At 43.2% G+C, this 20,364-nt stretch overlaps 1 protein-coding gene across 1 annotated transcript in view; it reads right to left on the bottom strand.

Moving 5' to 3' along the window:
- Positions 1–9,171: 9,171 nt before the first annotated feature.
- Positions 9,172–20,364, bottom strand: part of LOC138648857 (prostaglandin E2 receptor EP2 subtype-like) — a 75,141-nt gene continuing 63,948 nt past the window's right edge. Inside the window, exon 2 of the mRNA XM_069738814.1 lies at positions 9,172–11,558. Coding sequence (XP_069594915.1) covers positions 11,235–11,558 — 324 coding nt within the window. The 3' untranslated portion in view covers positions 9,172–11,234. The remainder of the gene's footprint in view (positions 11,559–20,364) is intronic.

The following is a 20,364-nucleotide window of genomic DNA, read 5'->3' on the forward strand; positions in this document are numbered from 1 at the left end:
GCTGCAGGGATCACTCCCTGCTTGCTGCACATATGGGCAATCTGGTCAGGGGCCTGCCAAAGCCTTGGAACGGGATAAACAGGCCAGATTGCCCTCATTATTAGCTGGCCTGCATGGGCCCCCCTCCAGCTCGGGGCCCCGATGGAGCCGCACCAGCTGCATATGCAGTATGTCTGCCCCTGGGTGCAGCGTCAAACTTGCAGTGTCCAGATGTTACAGCATAGTGGATGGGATTTCAAGAAATTCCATGCCCACTATGGTCCACAGATAACGGCAGAGATGGACATGTGGCACGTCTTTCCAAACCGCAACATATCTATTCATTTTGCTGAGATACAAGCCTCCGCAAGATAAATGTCACCCGTACAATGTATTGGGCACGGTGATTCAGCACAGTTCGGTGATCACAGAGGAGTCACCTGCGTTCAATAGCCAGCAGCGGACATGTGCTGCGTCGAACGCGATGCCAATTCCTGTATGTGCACATACTTTTTAAAGCATCCCAAAAGTCAACAATTACATTTTTTTTGTTTTTTATATATGAAAAAATTGAGGTAATTTTTCACATTCTCCATGCAAAAGGAGACACAATGATATCCCTTTAAGCCTTGTTTAGCTCATCCAGGATGATACTAATTGGTGCAAGATCCTTCTTGTCCATCTTATCTCCTCCACAGTTGTCTTCTTTACACATTGTAAAATGCACTTCTGTTTGCTGACTGATCCCCTGTAGGAGATTATACTTTATAACTGCAAATGTACTAGAAATTATTAATTAGTTTTATATATTTGTTTGTGACCTCACTGTCGTAAAGTTCATCAGCAATAAACCTCAACTGATTGTCAACCTGATCAGAAACTTCTTTTGTGCAGAAATAATTGAACTCCATTTTTTGATTGATTTCACATATTACAGTCACATGGATCTGACAAGACTCTGTGCCATGACTATAATATGGCCATAGAAAGGAACCAAAGCTGAGAAGTAAGACAAATTTACCCTCAAGAGGATCAGTAACCTCTGCTGTGTATTTTATAGGATTTGCTAACTCTCCTGATGTCTGTCGTAGTAAATACTTGTTATCCCATCAAATAACAATTCTGAGTGACATCCTGTATTCAGGGCTGGCGTTAGCGGCAGACAGACCAGGCAGCTGCCTAGGGCCCCCGCTCCCCCAGGGGTCCCCAGCCAGTAATGTGCCTCTATGGTGCCCGTGGGTCAGGGGGGCCCGCCTTCCGCCAGCGCCAACTACCCCACTGCTGCCAGCGCCGACTTGCCCCACTGCCGCATTGAACTATACTGCCATCTAGGACGCCAGTACAGTTCAAAGCAATGATGGAAAAGAGAATGTCATTCCCCTCAGCCTCTGACACAGCAGACAATGATGTCACTTCATCCTGCACCCGCTGTGTGCCGGGCCCGGGCAGTATATATATATCAGTGAGTACTGGACTGTGGGGCCATTCTCCGGGGGGTACATTATATGCTATGGCTGTATATATTCTATGGGCAGGTACATTATATTCTATGGGGAGGTGGGCTGTATTATATTCTATGAGGAGTACATTATATTCTATAGGGAGGTGGGCTGTATTATATTCTAGGGGGATACATTATATTCTATGGGGAAGTGGGCTGTATTATATTCTATGGGGAGTACATTATATTTTTTGGGGAGGTGGGCTGTATTATATTCTATGGAGGGCTACATTATATTCTATGGAGATGTGGGCTGTATAATATTCTATGGGTGGATACATTATATTTTATGGGGAGGTGGGCTGTATTATATTCTATGGGGGTACATTATATTCTATGAGGGGCGGGCTGTTTTATATTTTATGGGGGCTGCATTATATTCCATGGGGGCTAGATTATATTGTATGGGGGGGGGGCTTCAATATACTATATGAGGAGGGCTACATTGTATTCTATGGAGGGACTGCATTATACTATGAGGGGGCTGCATTATATTCTATGGAGGGGCTGCATTGTATTCTGTTGGGGGGTGCCATGTATTCTATGGAGGGGCTGCATTATACTATGAGGGGGCTGCATTATATTCTATGGGGTTACATTTTATTGCATGGTGAGGCTGCATTATTCTCTGAGGGGGCTACATTATATTCTGTGGAGTGGCTGCATTATACTCTGTGGGGGTGGCTGCATTATACTATTTGTGGGCTGCATTATACTGTATTGAAGACTATGGGGAATACATTATACTCTATGAAGAACTATGGGGTGCATTATACTATGGGAAGTGAATTGTACTACATGAATGACTATGGTGGTGCATTATACTATATGAAGCACTATGAGAGGTGTATAATACTATATGGAGGACTGAGGAGTGTTTTATACTATATGGAGAACTATGGGAAGTGTATAATACTATATGGAGGACTGAGGAGTGTATTATACTATATGGAGGACTATGGGGCACATTACAGGTCCTTCTCAAAAAATTAGCATATAGTGTTAAATTTCATTATTTACCATAATGTAATGATTACAATTAAACTTTCATATATTATAGATTCATTATCCACCAACTGAAATTTGTCAGGTCTTTTATTGTTTTAATACTGATGATTTTGGCATACAACTCCTGATAACCCAAAAAACCTGTCTCAATAGATTAGCATATTTCACCCATCCAATCAAATAAAAGTGTTTTTTAATAACAAACAAAAAAACCAACAAATAATAATGTTCAGTTATGCACTCAATACTTGGTCGGGAATCCTTTGGCAGAAATGACTGCTTCAATGCGGCGTGGCATGGAGGCAATCAGCCTGTGACACTGCTGAGATGTTATGGAGGCCCAGGATGCTTCAATAGCGGCCTTAAGCTCATCCAGAGTGTTGGGTCTTGCGTCTCTCAACTTTCTCTTCACAATATCCCACAGATTCTCTATGGGGTTCAGGTCAGGAGAGTTGGCAGGCCAATTGAGCACAGTAATACCATGGTCAGTAAACCATTTACCAGTGGTTTTGGCACTGTGAGCAGGTGCCAGGTCGTGCTGAAAAATGAAATCTTCATCTCCATAAAGCATTTCAGCCGATGGAAGCATGAAGTGCTCCAAAATCTCCTGATAGCTAGCTGCATTGACCCTGCCCTTGATGAAACACAGTGGACCAACACCAGCAGCTGACATGGCACCCCACACCATCACTGACTGTGGGTACTTGACACTGGACTTCAGGCATTTTGGCATTTCCTTCTCCCCAGTCTTCCTCCAGACTCTGGCACCTTGATTTCCGAATGACATGCAAAATTTGCTTTCATCAGAAAAAAGTACTTGGGACCACTTAGCAACAGTCCAGTGCTGCTTCTCTGTAGCCAAGGTCAGGCACCTCTGCCGCTGTTTATGGTTCAAAAGTGGCTTTACCTGGGGAATGCGGCACCTGTAGCCCATTTCCTGCACACGCCTGTGCACGGTGGCTCTGGATGTTTCCACACCAGACTCAATCCACTGCTTCCTCAGGTTCCCCAAGGTCTGGAATCGGTCCTTCTCCACAATCTTCCTCAGGGTCCGGTCTCCTCTTCTCGTTGTACAGCGTTTTCTGCCACATTGTTTCCTTCCAACAGACTTACCATTGAGGTGCCTTGATACAGCACTCTGGGAACAGCCTATTTGTTGAGAAATTTCTTTCTGGGTCTTACCCTCTTGCTTGAGGGTGTCAATGATGGCCTTCTTGACATCTGTCAGGTCGCTAGTCTTACCCATGATGGGGGTTTTGAGTAATGAACCAGGCAGGGAGTTTATAAAAGCCTCAGGTATCTTTTGCATGTGTTTAGAGTTAATTAGTTGATTCAGAAGATTAGGGTAATAGGTCGTTTAGAGAACCTTTTCTTGATATGCTAATTTATTGAGACAGGTTTTTTGGGTTATCAGGAGTTGTATGCCAAAATCATCAGTATTAAAACAATAAAAGACCTGACAAATTTCAGTTGGTGGATAATGAATCTATAATATATGAAAGTTTAATTGTAATCATTACATTATGGTAAATAATGAAATTTAACACTATATGCTAATTTTTTGAGAAGGACCTGTATATTATATGGAGGACTATAGGGAGTGTATTAAACTAAATGGAGGACTGTGGTGCACATTATAATATATGGAGGACTATAAATACGCAAAATGCTGCCTATTCATCCATTGATTGGATTGTTTATGCCGGAACAGAAATCATTGTTCTCAGCAGCACATCGCCAGTGTAAATTGTAGATGTGCTGCTGATAACATGATACTGTATGGGGACAGATTGATTTATTAGTGATTGTTCTGTTCCCATCATTCTTTCTCAGTTGGTGTAAAGAGGCCTGGAAACAAGCGTCAAACGACTTCAGTATTGTCTATCACACTTGTTTAGCAACCTGAACACAGCGCAAATAAATACAACAGAAATGCTTCTGTTTGATGTACAATATGTTAGCATTTGGGGCCCCATTTTAAACTTTTGCCTAGGGCCCCACTTTGCCTAAAATCGGCCCTGCCTGTATTATACTCCAGAGCTGCACTCACTATTCTGCTGGTGCAGTCATTAGTACATTACTAAGGCCGGGGTCACACACAGAGAGATACGGCCGAGTCTCGCAGGTTAAAACCAAGCTCTGGCATCGGCACTCCGGAGCGGAGCATGCAGCCGCATAGCAATACATGGAGCTGCACGCTCCGTTCCGGAGTGCCGGTGCCAGAGCTTGTTTTTAACCTGCGAGACTCGGACGAGTCTCGCTGCAGTGTAACTCCGGCCTAATCCTGAGCTACCTCCTGTATTATAACCCAGAGCTGCACTCACTATTCTGCTGGTGCAGTCACTGAGTACATACATTACATTACTGATCCTGAGTTACCACCTATATTATACTCCAGAGCTGCACTCACTATTCTGCTGGTGCAATCACTGTCTACATACATTACTGATCCTGAGTTACATCCTGTATTATACTCCAGAGCTGCACTCACTATTCTGCTGGTACAGTCACTGTGTACATACATTACATTACTGATCTATACTGATCCTGAGTTTCATCCTGTATTATACCCTGAGCTGTACTCACTATTCTGCTGGTGCAGTCACTGTGTACATACCTTACATTAGTGATCCTGCACTGATCCTGAGTTACACCCTGTATTATACTCCAGAGCTGCACTCACTATTCTGCTGGTGCAGTCACTGTGTACATACATTACATTAGTGATCCTGCAGTGATCCTGAGTTACACTCTGTATTATTCTCCAGAGCTGCACTCACTATTCTGCTAGTGCAGTCACTGTGCACATACATTACCTTACACATTCTGAGTTACCTCCTGTATTATACTCCAGAGCTGCACTCACTATTCTGATGGAGCTGCCACTGTGTACATACATTACATTGCTGATCCTGAGTTACATCCTGTATTATAACACAGAGCTGCATTCAATATTCTGCTGGTCCAGTCACTGTGTACATACATTACATTACTGACCCTGTACTGATCCTGAGTTACCTCCTGTATTATACTCCAGAGCGGCACCCACCAGGGCTGCCACTAGGAATTTCGAGGCCCCATGCTGGCAATATTTTCGGGCCCCCTTGAGACTCCGCCCATGCTCCACCCCAGCTCCGCCTCCACTGTCCCAACGCCTGCTCTTGGAAAAACTCAACTTCTCCACCATGTTCTCACCAATCAGATATTAACAGTTCCCATCAAATACCAGATCACACTCATAACCAGCAGCTTTTGTCGTGGCCAATAGAATTTTTAAGCTGCCACCGTGACATGGTAGACTCTTTTGGCTTGGCCCTACTCTACTCAAAACTATTAAAATTAAATATATTTTTATGTATTTTTCTTTAAGGGAATGAGTCACATAATTTTTTTAAAATGACCATTAATACCATATACAAGTGACAAATATCGTCACACCATGATCAGACCACATATTGCTACTACATAGTGACTGAATAATTCCACATAAAAGAAACAAATACCACCACACCATGGACAAACCACATATTACCACCACATAGTGACTGAATAATACCACATGCAAGGAACAAATACCGCCACACCATGGCCAGTCCAAATATTACCACCACATAGTGACCTATAATACCAAATACAAGGAACAAATACCGCCACACCATAGCCAGAAGAAATATTACCACCACATAGTGACCTATAATACCACATACAAGGAACAAACACCACCGCACCATGGCCAGACCACATATTGCCACCACATAGTGACTGAATAATACCACATACAGGGAACAAATACCGCCACACCATGACTAGATCACATATTACCACCACATAGTGACTGAATACTACAATACTGATCATTAATAAAACAAAAAAACAACACAATACTAAGTGCCTTTGTACACAGGAACTGTAGTGTACAGGTAAAACAGTGATCACTGGTGACATTATACACAGGAGCGCAGTATATACAGTAGCGTCAGTGTACAGGTAATACAGTGATCACTGATGATATTGTACGCAAGAGCTCTGTATATAGTATACAGATATCTAGAATATCGTGGATATCATAGGACTTCACGTTAGACTTCACCACTGGGATATAATATTATGTGGCACATTGCCGATAATTATGTATATATACCATAGTTATCTACTGTCTGGGGTGTATGGAAGAGTCTTTTGGGCCCCAGGTCAACTTTTGGACCTGTGTCCCCCCAAAACCAGCAGATTGTGGTTTGGAAATGTGGGCCCTTGTGGCTCTGCTAAGGTCTATAAAGATATATGTTCCCTCTCCATAAATATATATAACTATATATAAATATACATGACACTCAGATCTCCTGTAGACCATATATGTTTACTGCGTACAGATAAATCCAGTGACTCACCGGTGACGTTCTCTCTGATTTTAGTTCATTGCCCATATTCTACTCCATCCGGCCCAGACCATCATTACAACTTCGTCCATCAACATCTTGTTTCTGCAGAATGTAACCCACGGACATTCTTCACATGGAGGAAAAATAGTTGGTAAAAACTGCACTGCTGGTTCTGTATTCACAATAAAGATTCCATATGCTGCTGCTGATCATCCATGCGGTTTTAATCTCAGCGCGTTTCGAAGTTAACACTGTTCTTCATTAGAAGAACACAATAATGCGAACAATTGGAATTCTCCTGAGAAACCCGTTAACGTCAAAACGTGTTGTTCTTTATTGTGGATACAGAAACAGCAATGCAGTTTTGACAACTGTTTATCCTCCATTTGATCACTACATTGGATTCTTCAGCCTGTTGGTCTTACAGCAGCCGGCTCTACTAACTTCCAAAGTGCAAACCTTTGTTGTGATGTACAGAACCTCACCAAGTGGGCATCGCTGCGTACAGAACCTCACCAGGTGGGCATCGCTGCATCCCCCAATACCTCACTGCTTTATCCGCTAAGACCCTATTGCGCTTGTTTTGTCCCATTGTCTTGCTAACATGGAAATTCTTGGCTCATCACTTTTTCCAATAAACATCCCCCATACTGCACTGCACAGTAATAATTCCCCTCCGCCTAACCGCACACCCTTCTACCTTCACACGGTTATAGTGCCCCTTTCTGCTCCCATGTAGTAGTCATCCCTTTGCAATGTCCTTCTTTGCCTATACAATAATTATTTGCCATTTGTGCTCCCGAATAATAATAATGCCCCTTTGTGGCCCTCGCAAAGGCAATGTCTTCTTTCTGCCTCCATACATTAATGATGAATCCCATGCTCCAATCTTGGTGATTATGGTGGTCCTATAACGAGCGACCAGATTGCCCTCTTATTCCACTCATCATGTGATATTGTTGTGCCACCTGACATCACCCGTACATCACCAGCCTCTGTAGGGCACAGATCTTAAGCAACCTGTGATTACCAGAGTAAGTGGTGGAGCAGGGAGCCAAGGGATCTTTGTTCCACCACAGTTTTTTACATACAGAGTTAAAAGCAGTGACTGCTCGGGAATATGGGCTGAACTCCTTACCCTCCAGGTCCGGTAGAGATTACAGTAAATGGGTGTAATTATTAAAGTTGCCAAAGGTGTAGAGGTCAACAGTGATTAGGAATTCATATATCCTTGATCACTATAGCTCTACGGACTGCCTTGCTCACTTTGGCGGCTGCCTTGTTCGCTCTGTCGGCTGTGTTGCTCGCTCTTGCGGCTGCATTGCTTCGCTCTGGCGGCTGCATTGCTCGCTCTGGCGGCTGCGTTGCTCGCTCTGGCGGCTGCCTTGCTCGCTCTGGCGGCTGCCTTGCTTTCTCTGGCGACTGTCTTGCTCGCTCTGGCAGCTATCTTGCTCGCTCTGGTGGTTGCCTTGCGTGCTCTGATGGTTGCCTTGCTCGCACTGTTGGCTGTCTTGCTTGCTTTGTCGGCTGTCTTGCTTGCTCTGGCACATTCTACCTTTCTCTTAGTCAAGAAATGAAGTGCTCCTTGAAGACTACAGGGACATTCGAAAGACCTGTTTTTTTTGTAAATCTGACTTCAGCATTTAAAGGAGATCGTTCCTATCATTTATGCTGCTCGTATCACCGGAACCATGAATTAGAGACCGGCTCCTGCATTACTCTGCAGTGTTTTACTTTGAAACACTGCCGCATTCTAGAGAATAAATGTTGAAAGTACAGTTGGAGTTGAAGTGACTAGTCCAAGCAGTATGTCCCCGCTAGTTGCTCCTGGGTCGCTCTACACAATATGATAGACCTGTCAGTCTAGCTTAATAGTGTGGATTCAGTGGGAACAAACCCTTCCAAAGCTCGTTCAAAACTCCTCCAAAACTCCTCAAAAACCCTTCCAAACTCTTCCAAAACTCATCCAAACCTCGTTCTAAACTCCTCCTGAAACTCTTCATGAACCCCCCCAAAAAAACATTTCCTGGAGCGCTTTCCACTTAAAAAAATTCATCAATTTTGAACTCTTCAAAAAACATCTTGTATTCATACCATAAAAAGATGGATCTTAAGTCTAACTGTGTGATGAAACATAAAATGGATTTCAGACCACCGCAGACTCCATTGGACAATGCAGCTAAGCTGGAGTCTCCGACCATGTGTGTCCTGTTAGAACATGGCAAAACACAGCAGAAAAGCATCTTTCATAGTCTCAGGCCACAGCTGACATCTGCCTATGATGTCTGTAAGCAAACGTTCACATTGTTTTATTTGAATCAGTTTTATTATAAAAGGGACAATTGACACGTAGACGCATTAAATTAAATAACGGCTTTGTATACATATATAGTCACAAACAAAACATTTGCTGCCTGTGGAAAAATACAAAATAAGTGCTTTCTGAAAAGTGTCTTTCTAATATAAGTCCAATTGTTATTTCTTTTTCCTTATTTTTCATAAACTCACAAATTTTAATTCCTATTTTTTTTTCACAAAAGGGTCTTCACATATACCAAGCAAACTTCTTATCGCAGTGACTTTCCATTAGAAATTAGTTCCACATTGAGTCCGAGTTATTAACAATAAGGCCATTTGTAATTAATTTCTAATTTTAAAGTGGAAAGCTACCACGAAATAAATGTGCAAAAAAAAAAGAAAATTGCAGTGCTTTAAAAACAACCATAAATCTGGTATCGCCTTTTAAAGGGGATCAGTCGATGGTTTAAAAGTGGTAAGTTTTTACTCTTATTTTTATTCCCACTGATCCCTTTAGTATTCCGTTTTTTGTTTTTTTTTAAATCCACCAGACCGTATCAGAGATATGGGCTTTTATATTTCATGCTACATTTTATGTTTTTTATAAAGGGGGTGTGGCATACAGGATTCTTTGGGGGTGTGACTAGGCTGCACCGCATAATTACTCAGTAAGCCACACCCCCTTAGAGAGATCATAAAATAGTAGCACTAAATAAAAAGGCCCATTTCTCTGGAACCGTAAGGCGGATTTAAAAAAAAAAACAACAACTAAAAAACAAGATAGTGAGAGGAACAGCGGGAATAAAATGAGAGTAAAACTGGCCACTTTTAGACTAAAATTTAACATTTATTTTTCCACTTGAAAATCTGGAATTCTAGTAGAATCATTGGCACAATACTAGATCACGCTCTATAAATCTATAATATAAGTGCTTCCTGGACACCATAATCCGTCCTTAGCATTAGAAAGTGCAAAACATAAGGACATTATGGGAATATGGGATACTTTTTATAAGTGCTTAAGTTCTAAAAAAAAAAAAAAATGACATAAGGGAGGATCGTTTGGTAGAAGAATACATCATGGCGGTGGCACCACACCAAACCGAAATCTGATGACAATGCCCTGTGGTTCCTTAGGAGAGATAAGAGATTAAGAAGTTATTGTATGTACAGCAGATCTATCAAATGTCACAGTACAAGCTTAGACCAGATGGGACTGGTGTACTTACTCTTAAAAAGTACCATGCCAGGATGGCTGTCTATCTAGAACTGGGCTCATTAAAATGTCAGGTGTGAATGTTCCAGTAAGGATTATACAGTCATGGTCACATATTTTCAAAGTAAGTCCATCAGCCTCATCCGGTCTAAAAGCTTGATTTAAAGGGAACCTGTCACCCCCCCAGGCATTTGTAACTAAAAGAGCCACTTGGCAGAACTAATGCTGCCTTCTGTCAAGGTGGCTCTTTTATTTGGGGTCCCTTCCACCTCTGAAAGAATTGTTTTTATAATTTGCCCTCCATACCTGTAGTTTGTCAGGGGGGCATGTCTGACAGACCCAATTTTGTAAAGTGGTTGTCCCATCAAAACGACCTCATGTACCATTGGGACATGTGGACACTATAGGAGGGGACCCAGGATGGGCATATATGGGGCAGTCCGGAGTCCTGACTGTAGGGCTGTGTATTGTGATGCCAGCCTTGGCTAATAATGGGTCTTTTCTGCAAATTGGTAGAGTTGCCCGAGCACAAACGGTTTGCAGGTCCCAGGTCCAGCGGCCACAATGGTACTACACGCAGGACGATGAAGGCACTACGGTTCTCCTGTCTGACTACAATGAGGAGCACAGGTAGATTTTTACATGCGGACACTCCATATCTGTGGTCATATCAGTGACTCCTTCCTCAGAGCAGAAGTCCCTCCCCAATGTGTGCCTCCATGATGTGGTCGCTGACAGCGTGCACTGTTTTATTATATGATCTCAATCAGACGTTACTTGGCGCTCCTCCGACACTGCCCGTCATGTACGAAGCATTGAACAGCCAAGGCAGTTTATTACGCTGTCACAATCCCTAGGTGTCAGTTTTTTCTCCCCATGCAATTTTGTTACCATCAGATAAATTCTTCTTCTGGGAAATCCCATACGAGGTGTCGGCAAAGTTTAGCTTAGTGTTGATGGACAGCCGGGTGCTGAGGGACGGGGAGCCTCGGATGCTCCCTGTGCCAAAAGAGGTCCGACAACATAGCACCGAGCGCATCAGCCGGAGCACGGAGGGGCGCAGGATGGTAAAAATCCATTGGTCAATTATTGAATTCACCGACAAAAATCTCAAGGCCAAAAAGTCCATTTTGTCGTCTCCTTTATCACCGTCCACTCTGTTCATATAAGCTCGTACCTGAAAAACACAAAGTCAAAAGATGTGTGAAAGACGTCCGGGGGTGTTATTGTACCACGGAATGCGTCAATAATAATCTTTATACATTATCAGAAGCACTTTCCAATATGTAATAGTGACCTACTGTTCCTAAATATTACCGCTATATAGTGTCTAAATAATATGGCATGCAATGTCTACATAGTAGAGCCTTTATGTACACATAAAATGTGCACTATGATGCCCATATCATAGTACCTAAAAAGTGCATAATATACATTACCATACAGAAAAAGATGCGAGGGCGGAGGAGATCTTATCAATATATCTTATTATAATTTATCCCAAATTAATCATGACCTATTGTGCATAAATAATACCACCCTATAGAGTTCATAAGATATACTTTGTAGCGCCATACTGTGCATATAAAAAAAAGTGCTGTATGGTGCCCACATCATAGTACTGCCTGGCACCTAAGTAATTGTCTTATGCAACTCTTTATTATTAGCACCATACAAATTGCTACCTAATAGTGCCATGCAGTGCTTACACAATAGTGTCATATAGTGCCACACAGTGAATGGGGAGGAAGATAGTTTTTCAATACATAGTGCTATTTTTTAGTGACTGACCTGCTATACTGAAATAATACGACCACGTGCTCAATGGTGCCCATACCATAGTGTGGTAAAATACCTACATAATTTGCTTGTTTGATTCCACAGTACAGTATCAAACAGTGCCCAGGTAATAGTGTGCCAATCAGTGCCCAGGTAAGTGTGCCAAACAGTGCTCAGGTAATAGTGCCAAACAGTGCCCAGGTAAGTGTGCCAAACAGTGCTCAGGTAATAGTGCCAAACAGTGCCCAGGTAATAGTGTGGCAAAAAAGTGCCAAGGTAACAGTGTGGCAAATAGTGCCCACGTAATAGTGCCAAACAGTGTCGAGGTAACAGTGCGACATCAGTGCTGAGGTAACAGTGTGGCAAACAGTGCCCAGGTAACAGTGTGGTAAACAGGGCCCATGTAACAGTGTGGCAAACAGGGCCCAGGTAACAGTGTGGCAAACAGGGCCCAGGTAACAGTGTGGCAAATAGTCCCCAGGTAACAGTGTGGCAAATAGTCCCCAGGTAACAGTGTGGCAAACAGTGCCCATGTAATAGTGCCAAACAGTGCCTAGGTAACAGAGTGGCAATCAGTGCCCAGGTAATAGTGTGGCAAATAGTCCCCAGGTAACAGTGTGGCAAACAGTGCCCAGGTAATAGTGCCAAACAGTGCCTAGGTAACAGAGTGGCAATCAGTGCCCAGGTAATAGTGTGGCAAATAGTCCCCAGGTAACAGTGTGGCAAACATTGCCCAGGTAACAGTGTGGTAAACAGGGCCCATGTAACAGTGTGGCAAACAGGGCCCAGGTAACAGTGTGGCAAATAGTCCCCAGGTAACAGTGTGGCAAACAGTGCCCAGGTAATAGTGCCAAACAGTGCCTAGGTAACAGAGTGGCAAACAGTGCCCAGGTACCAGTGTGGCAAACAGGGCCCAGGTAACAGTGTGGCAATCAGTGCCCAGGTAATAGTGTGGCAAATAGTATCCACATAATAGTGCCAAACAGTGCCCAGGTAGCAGTGTGGCAAACAGTTCCCAGGTAATAGTGCCAAACAGGGCCCAGGTAATAGTGCCAAACAGTGCCTAGGAAATAGTGTCAAACAGTGCCCAGGTCAGTGCCCAGGTAACAGTGTGCCAAACAGTGCCCAGGTAACAGTGTGCCAAACAGTGCCTAGGTAACTGTGCCAAACAGGGCCCAGGTAATAGTGCCAAACAGTGCCTAGGAAATAGTGTCAAACAGTGCCCAGGTCAGTGCCCAGGTAACAGTGTGCCGAACAGTGCCCAGGTAACAGTGTGGCAAGCAGGGCCCAGGTAAGAGTGTGCCAAACAGGGCCAGGTATTAGTGTCAAAAAGTGCCTAGGTAATAGTGTGGCAAATAGTACCCAGGTAACAGTGCCAAACAGTGCCCAGGTAGTAGTGCCAAACAGTGCCCAGGTAACAGTGTGCCAAACAGTGCCAAGTTAACAGTGTGGCAAACAGTGCCCAGGTAACAGTGTGCCAAACAGGGCCGAGGTAACAGTGTGCCAAACAGGGCCCAGGTAACAGTGTGCCAAACAGTGCCCAAATAACAGTGTGCCAAACAGTGCCCAAATAACAGTGTGTCAAACAGTACCCAGGTAATAGTGCCAAACAGTGCCCAGGTAACAGTGTGGCAAACAGTGCCCAGGTAATAGTGTGCCGAACAGGGTCCAGGTAACAGTGTGCCAAACAGGGCCCAGGTAACAGTGTGGCAAACAGGGCCCAGGTAACAGTGTGACAAACAGTGCCTAGGTAACAGTGTGGCAAACAGTGCCCAGGTAACAGTGTGCCAAACAGGGTCCAGGTAACAGTGTGCCAAACAGTGCCCAGGTAACAAAAGGGCCAAGGTAACAGTGTAGCAAACAGTGCCCAGGTAATAGTGCCAAACAGTGCCCAGGTAACAGTTTGCCAAACGGGGCCCAGGTAAGTGTGGCAAACAGTGCCCAGGTAACTGTAAGGGATGTACTGGGACCGTGTAATACTCCACTCCCTTCTCTTGTGTTGATATGGTTGTAATTAATGTAAAGTATATGTATGTTTTTGCCTACTATGAACATTTAATAATGCTGCTAAATGTATAATGTAATGTATATATTTGCTATACAGTGTACTCACCAATAGGGAAAGTGTAGTAGTGGTTTCTGGCCACTAGATGGGGGCATTTTAGTAAAAGTAATAGAATACAATTAAACATAGGAGGGGTCAGCTGCAGCTAAGGCTATGTTCACATTTGCGTTGTGCGCCGCTGCGTCGGCGACGCAACTCACAACGCAAATAAAAACGCACCAAAACGCACGCAAAAACGCTGCGTTTTGCGACATGCGTCGTTTTTTGCCGAAATTTGTACGCAAGAAAAATGCAACTAGTTGCGTTTTCTTGGCCCGACGCTTGCGGCAAAAAAACCGCATGCGTCGCACAACGCAGCCCACAAAAACGCATGCGTCCCCCATGTTAAATATAGGGGCGCATGATGCATGCGTCGCCCGACGCAAACCCGACGCAAACACGCAAAACGCTAATGTGAACGTAGCCTAAGACAGGGAGGATTTCCTGATTTGAGTCAGAAGAGCCAGGGTGCCCAGACAGTCCACACAGGCTTAAGTGCCCAGGGCAATAGCAGCGACTGCACAACGTTCGCTAAGAGAGAAGCCCAGCCATCTGCAGCATCAGACCTGATCGGTAACAGGCCAGTAGAGCAGCAAGCAAGGAGACTAAAGACAGAAACAGTGACAGGACGAGGACACAGGTAGCTCCAGTATGTGGCAGCTTATAGCATGGGCAGATGCCCTCAGAACCGGGTCGAAACATCTGAGGGAATGCTCAGATGCAGTGAGCTTGGACCAGGAGTGCGCTATGTCGTCACAAAGTACAGGACAAATGGACAGATCGCTCGCCAAGTGGCCACTGACTTCGAAGGCTGATAGTCTCTTGTCTGGGGCGAAACAGACAAAGGTAGGTCTATCTGTACGTAACCCCTTTCTCATGTACAGCACCATGGAATTAATGGTGCTATATAAATAAATAATAATAATAAATAATCTGTAGCAGAGCCGAATTGGGAGAACCCTGAGGAACCATTCAGTACGGTTCGACCCGGGTATGTGCTGTGTGACAGAAAGGAAAGTGCAGGGAAAGAGGAAGAAATGTACAATGTGAAGCCTGTTGTAAATGCTGTGAAGAATATGGATGTGCTGTGTAAAGAAAATAGTAAAGTTGTTTATATGAAAGTTGAAAAGGACTGTGTATTAATCTGTGCAACTTTGTCTAAAGGGAGCCTACAGCAGAGCAAAGGAGACCCTGACGGGGCAGAAAGTGGAGCCACAGGTATGCAAAGTAATGGACATTATTTTCATGTTGTTAAGTCCTTCTCAGTCCCTGGCTTACTAGAGGTAGGGATCCTGAGTAAATGACACGCAAACAAGGTATTGTGTGATCATATACAAGGGAAGCCCAGGAGCACATCTCTCTCTCTGGGCTTTGCCCTCCCTTTATATAGAAAAGAATTATTCTTTTACAGACATGCGCACAAGCGCTCATATTTCACTATCTCTTACATAAACAATCTATACCAGTCTTTATCAGTAGAAAGTTACATCATCTGGAAGGTGAATGAAAGGCTGCTATTGAAAGAAGGAATGCACACATGATTACTTCCATAAAAGGAAATGTCAAGTCAGCAGAAATGTATCTTGTTGTAAGCGAGATTTCTCAGGAAGAAGACAAGACGAATTCCTTTAGTTCAGTCTGATCTCCACAATTCCCCCCTTTGACATTTTCTTTTATTTATTTTATTACCACAGGGCCAAAGACAAAGCCTTTATTTGGTATTACACATGTACATGCTTGTATTCAATAAGAGAATCAAATCTAGTATTAATTCTTCCGTTTAACTCTCGCAACCTTTTCTTTGTTTTGCAATAAGTACAGATATTACAAAGGGATAGCAAAATAAGCGCAATAATCAGTATTAGCAAAGGATAACATAAGAGAAGAAGGAAAAAAAACTTTATACTCTTGCATCTATTACACAAAGTTTATCTGTGCATACTGAGATACTCTTGAGCACAATCTGGAATAGTACGTATATGACTTCAATAATCATAACTATATGTATTATGCTCTGCATAATCCCAGCAACCCACCCACCGATTCCTCTGAACCAGTTGGCTGGGTTAAGAAAAGAAAAGGTATCTGACCACCAGCTATCCTTATTCTGGTCATTGTCTTTGTCATACTGATCTCTGAGTCGTTGTACGTCCTTTAATTTAAATGTCATACTCATAGTACTATTCGGGTCTATATAATGACAGCAGGTGGGTCCGATGATTTGACACATACCCCCTTGTGAGGCAGTTAGGTAATCCAATACCAGGGTATGTTGGTTAGTGACTATTATAAGCTGATTCTGTACAGCTATACTAGTGTTTAGTATATCCAATATATCCCAGATCTGATCATCTAGATAATCCGTGGCTCTAACTAATTTATCCCACATCTGTGTTAACATAGGATAAATAAAAATGGTACTAGCAATTTTGTTAGGAATTCCCATTTGTACTATATGTGGCCTCCCCGAGGGACGTGGTGAGTTATCTGCAGCTCTTTTATACAGTGTGTGCTTGAGCACGGCTTGCATATTCACTTGTTTATTTGAAATTATGAATGTAGCCAGGGTTAGGCGTCCTAATGTACAAGTACCCTTTATACCTACGGGAAGCCATTTATATGCTCCTTCTCCGCATATCCAAAATGTACCTTCAGGCAGATCCCATAGAGCTGAGTGCTGCAATACCAATCTGTGAGCCAAGTCCACAAATCTAGATACATTCTGAAGCATACACCAAGAGGGTTTTTGTCCCAAGGGGCTACAGTACCCGGCTGCGGGATTCCCACATACAGGCATTCCTTTGATATACTCATCGGATTTATTACAAACCAGGTTCCCCAGCTTACTTGTACAACTGTTTGCATCACCTTGGGGGAACAATTTAGAATGTTTCCATTTTCTATTATGTATGTATCTTTCCAATACTACAGGTTTGAAAGCATCAGAGGGGGGGACGGTTGTACTGAAACTAAGCTGTAGATTTTCTGTGGGGACCTGTCCTAAATTAGTTAATCCAGTCTTATTTCTAGGTACCCATTTTCCTCCCCTAAATGCTAAATATTGTAGATGTGTGTTACTCCCTGAGAGATTACCCTGCCACCAAGGAAATTCTACCCATCCCACAATTGGTATGGCGATTGTAGTATTCCACAGCCTAGCATTACCAATTTGGTTGTTGGCCAGGTTGTCTGAACAATTAGGCCAAGCGAATATTTCTTCTGCTAATACGGGAACTGCTAGAAAAGGTATACTTGTGGCTGATACCGTCGAATGGGTACAGATCCAACAATCTGTCAGGGTTTGTGTATTGTTTAACAAGTCATGCACTAATTTTCTATGATGTTGTACGAATCTATTGTTCAAAGGGGCTAGAGAATTCAGTCTATCCCACGCCTCCGTTGAGGTTATCATTATTAACATCAATATCATGAGTTTATACTGCTTTTCTTGCAATGGCTTGCATGTATCCATGATGCCTTTCCTTCAAGCTTGACTGATGTAGGTGTTGTCAACAGGACTTGGAAGGGTCCGTCAAACCTTGGTTCTAGAGCCTTTCTGGTGTGTCTTTTTACATAGACTTGATCACCTGGTTCCAACTTGTGACTTCCTTCTGTGTTGTCAGGATCTGGAAGGGAAGCAAAAACTTGTGCATGCACCTTAGTTAATTGTTTCTGAAGATTTTGCACATAAGAAGTCAATGACTCAATATTTAACACAAGTTGCTGTGGAAAATAACATCCTAAATTGGCAGTCCTGCCAAACAAAATTTCATATGGAGACAGTTTAGTCTTACCCCTTGGGGTATTGCGTATTGAGTAAAGGGCCAGTGGAAGGCATTCTGTCCAAGGCTTTCCTGTTTCAGCCATGGCTTTCTGTATTTTTAATTTTAAAGTTCCATTCATGCGTTCCACCTTACCAGAACTTTGAGGATGGTACGGAGTGTGTAACTGACTTTCAACACCCAACATTTTCAGTACATTTTGAAATATTTCTCCAGTGAAATGAGTACCCCTATCTGACTCGATCACTTCAGGGAGACCGTAACGGGGTATCAGTTCGGCAACTAGCTTTACAGCAGTGTTTTTAGCTGAAGCCTTCCGAACTGGATAGGCCTCTGGCCACCCCGAGAACATGTCCACACATACCAACACATACTCATACCCATTACTTTTTGGCAGCTGGATAAAGTCTATTTGTAATCGCTGAAACGGGTAGAGAGGTCGGACGTGGTGCTTCATAGGGGTCTTTGTTGTCTGTCCGGGATTATGTGCCAGGCATATAACGCATGCAGCACAATAGTCTCTTGCATAGTTGCCAAAACCTGGAGCCAACCAGACTTGCTTTGCCAGTAGTGTCATTGCATTTGCAGACACATGAGTAGGGTGGTGCAGTCCACCAACTACAATCGGATACCAGGCTCTAGGTAGACATATTAGTCCATCTTTCTTCCAAATTCCCGCTTGTTCTTCTGCCCCTTCCTTTTTCCACCTGTCCCTCTCCTCTTCTCCTGCATCTTCCTGTGCTTGTCTCAGTCTATCTTCAGTATTTTCTGTGGGGTTTACAGTATGAACCTGTTGTAAGGGTTTGACAGCTGCTGCTTTGGCTGCTTTATCAGCCCTATCATTTCCCCTAGATTCCCTAGTGTCGAGTCTCACATGTGCAGCTACCTTGATTACTGCTACTTCTTTTGTTTCTTGTGCAGCCTCTAAGATCTGTTTGATCAGAGAAGCATGTTTTACAGGTTGTCCTGACGCTGTCATGTAACCTCTAGCTCTCCAGATTACTCCAAAATCAAACACAATACCATGTGCATACCTAGAATCAGTGTATATATTAGCTGTCTGGTTCTCAGCTATTTTAAGAGCTTCAATCAATGCTGTTAGTTCTGCTTCTTGTGCAGACTGTTTCGGTGGAAGTGGTTCTGCTTTGAGAGTTTCAGATTCTGACACAACTGCATACCCTGTATGGAAGTTACCTGTGTCATCTGCAAACCTACTACCATCTATAAACAGCTCTAAATCTGGATTTTGAAGTGGTGTTTCGGATACATTGGGTAAGCCTACCGTTTCTTGTAAAATGAGCTCTGTACAATCATGTGTGTCTGTAGGGAAAAAATTTGCGTGTGGATCAGTGTCCTTATTCCCCCCTTCAGACTCGAGAGGTAGCAGTGTAGCTATATTGAGAGTCTGAAGCCTAGCAAATGTGATAGTAGAGGGGAGCAACAAAGAACACTGTAGCCGCAAATGTCTGGCCATGGAAATGTGTTTTGGTTGGACCTGGTTTAATATCCCATAAACATCATGTGTAGTTTGAACTGTGAGTGGATACTCTAGAACAATTTCTGATGCTTTGTCCAACAATAGTGAGACAGCAACAACTACACGTACACAGGTTGGCGCTGCTCTAGCTACGGGATCTAACCTTGCTGAAAGATATGCAATTGGTCTTTGTTTCCCTGCATGCTTCTGGGTAAGAACTCCTGTAGCATGGGAATCAACTTCTGCAGCCATAAGCTGAAACGGTTTGGTGTAGTCTGGTAGCCCTAACGCTGGAGCTGAAACAAGGGCATCTTTTAATTGTTGGAACGAAATCTGACCTTCTTTTGTCAACAAATAAGGTTCACTTTTTACACAGTCATACAGTGGTTGCATTAGTTGACTGGCATGTATAATCCATTGTCTACAATGAGACACTATTCCTAAAAATGCTCGTAGCTGTTTATGATTTCTAGGCTCATTCATCTGTCTTATTGCTTCAGTTCTTTGTGGTGTAAGATGCTTTTTACCTTGAGAAATGCAATGACCTAGAAAGACCACTTTGGTCTGACAAACTTGTAGCTTTTGTCTATTCACTTTACACCCTTCTTTTTCTAAAAAACATAGTAAACTCACAGTGGACCTTTCTGCAGTTTCTAGATCTGGGCAGCAAAGTAGTAGGTCATCCACATACTGCAAAATTACTACCTGTGGTTCGGGTTCAAACCTCTGAAGGACTGTTTGTAGGGCATTTGAATAAAGAGTAGGGGAGTGTATCATTCCCTGTGGAAGGCGTGTCCACGCCAACTGTTTGCCCTTAAATGTAAATGCAAACAAATGCCAA

This window comes from Ranitomeya imitator, chromosome 1, assembly GCF_032444005.1.
Source record: "Ranitomeya imitator isolate aRanImi1 chromosome 1, aRanImi1.pri, whole genome shotgun sequence".
In the NCBI taxonomy this organism is placed as follows: domain Eukaryota; kingdom Metazoa; phylum Chordata; class Amphibia; order Anura; family Dendrobatidae; genus Ranitomeya; species Ranitomeya imitator.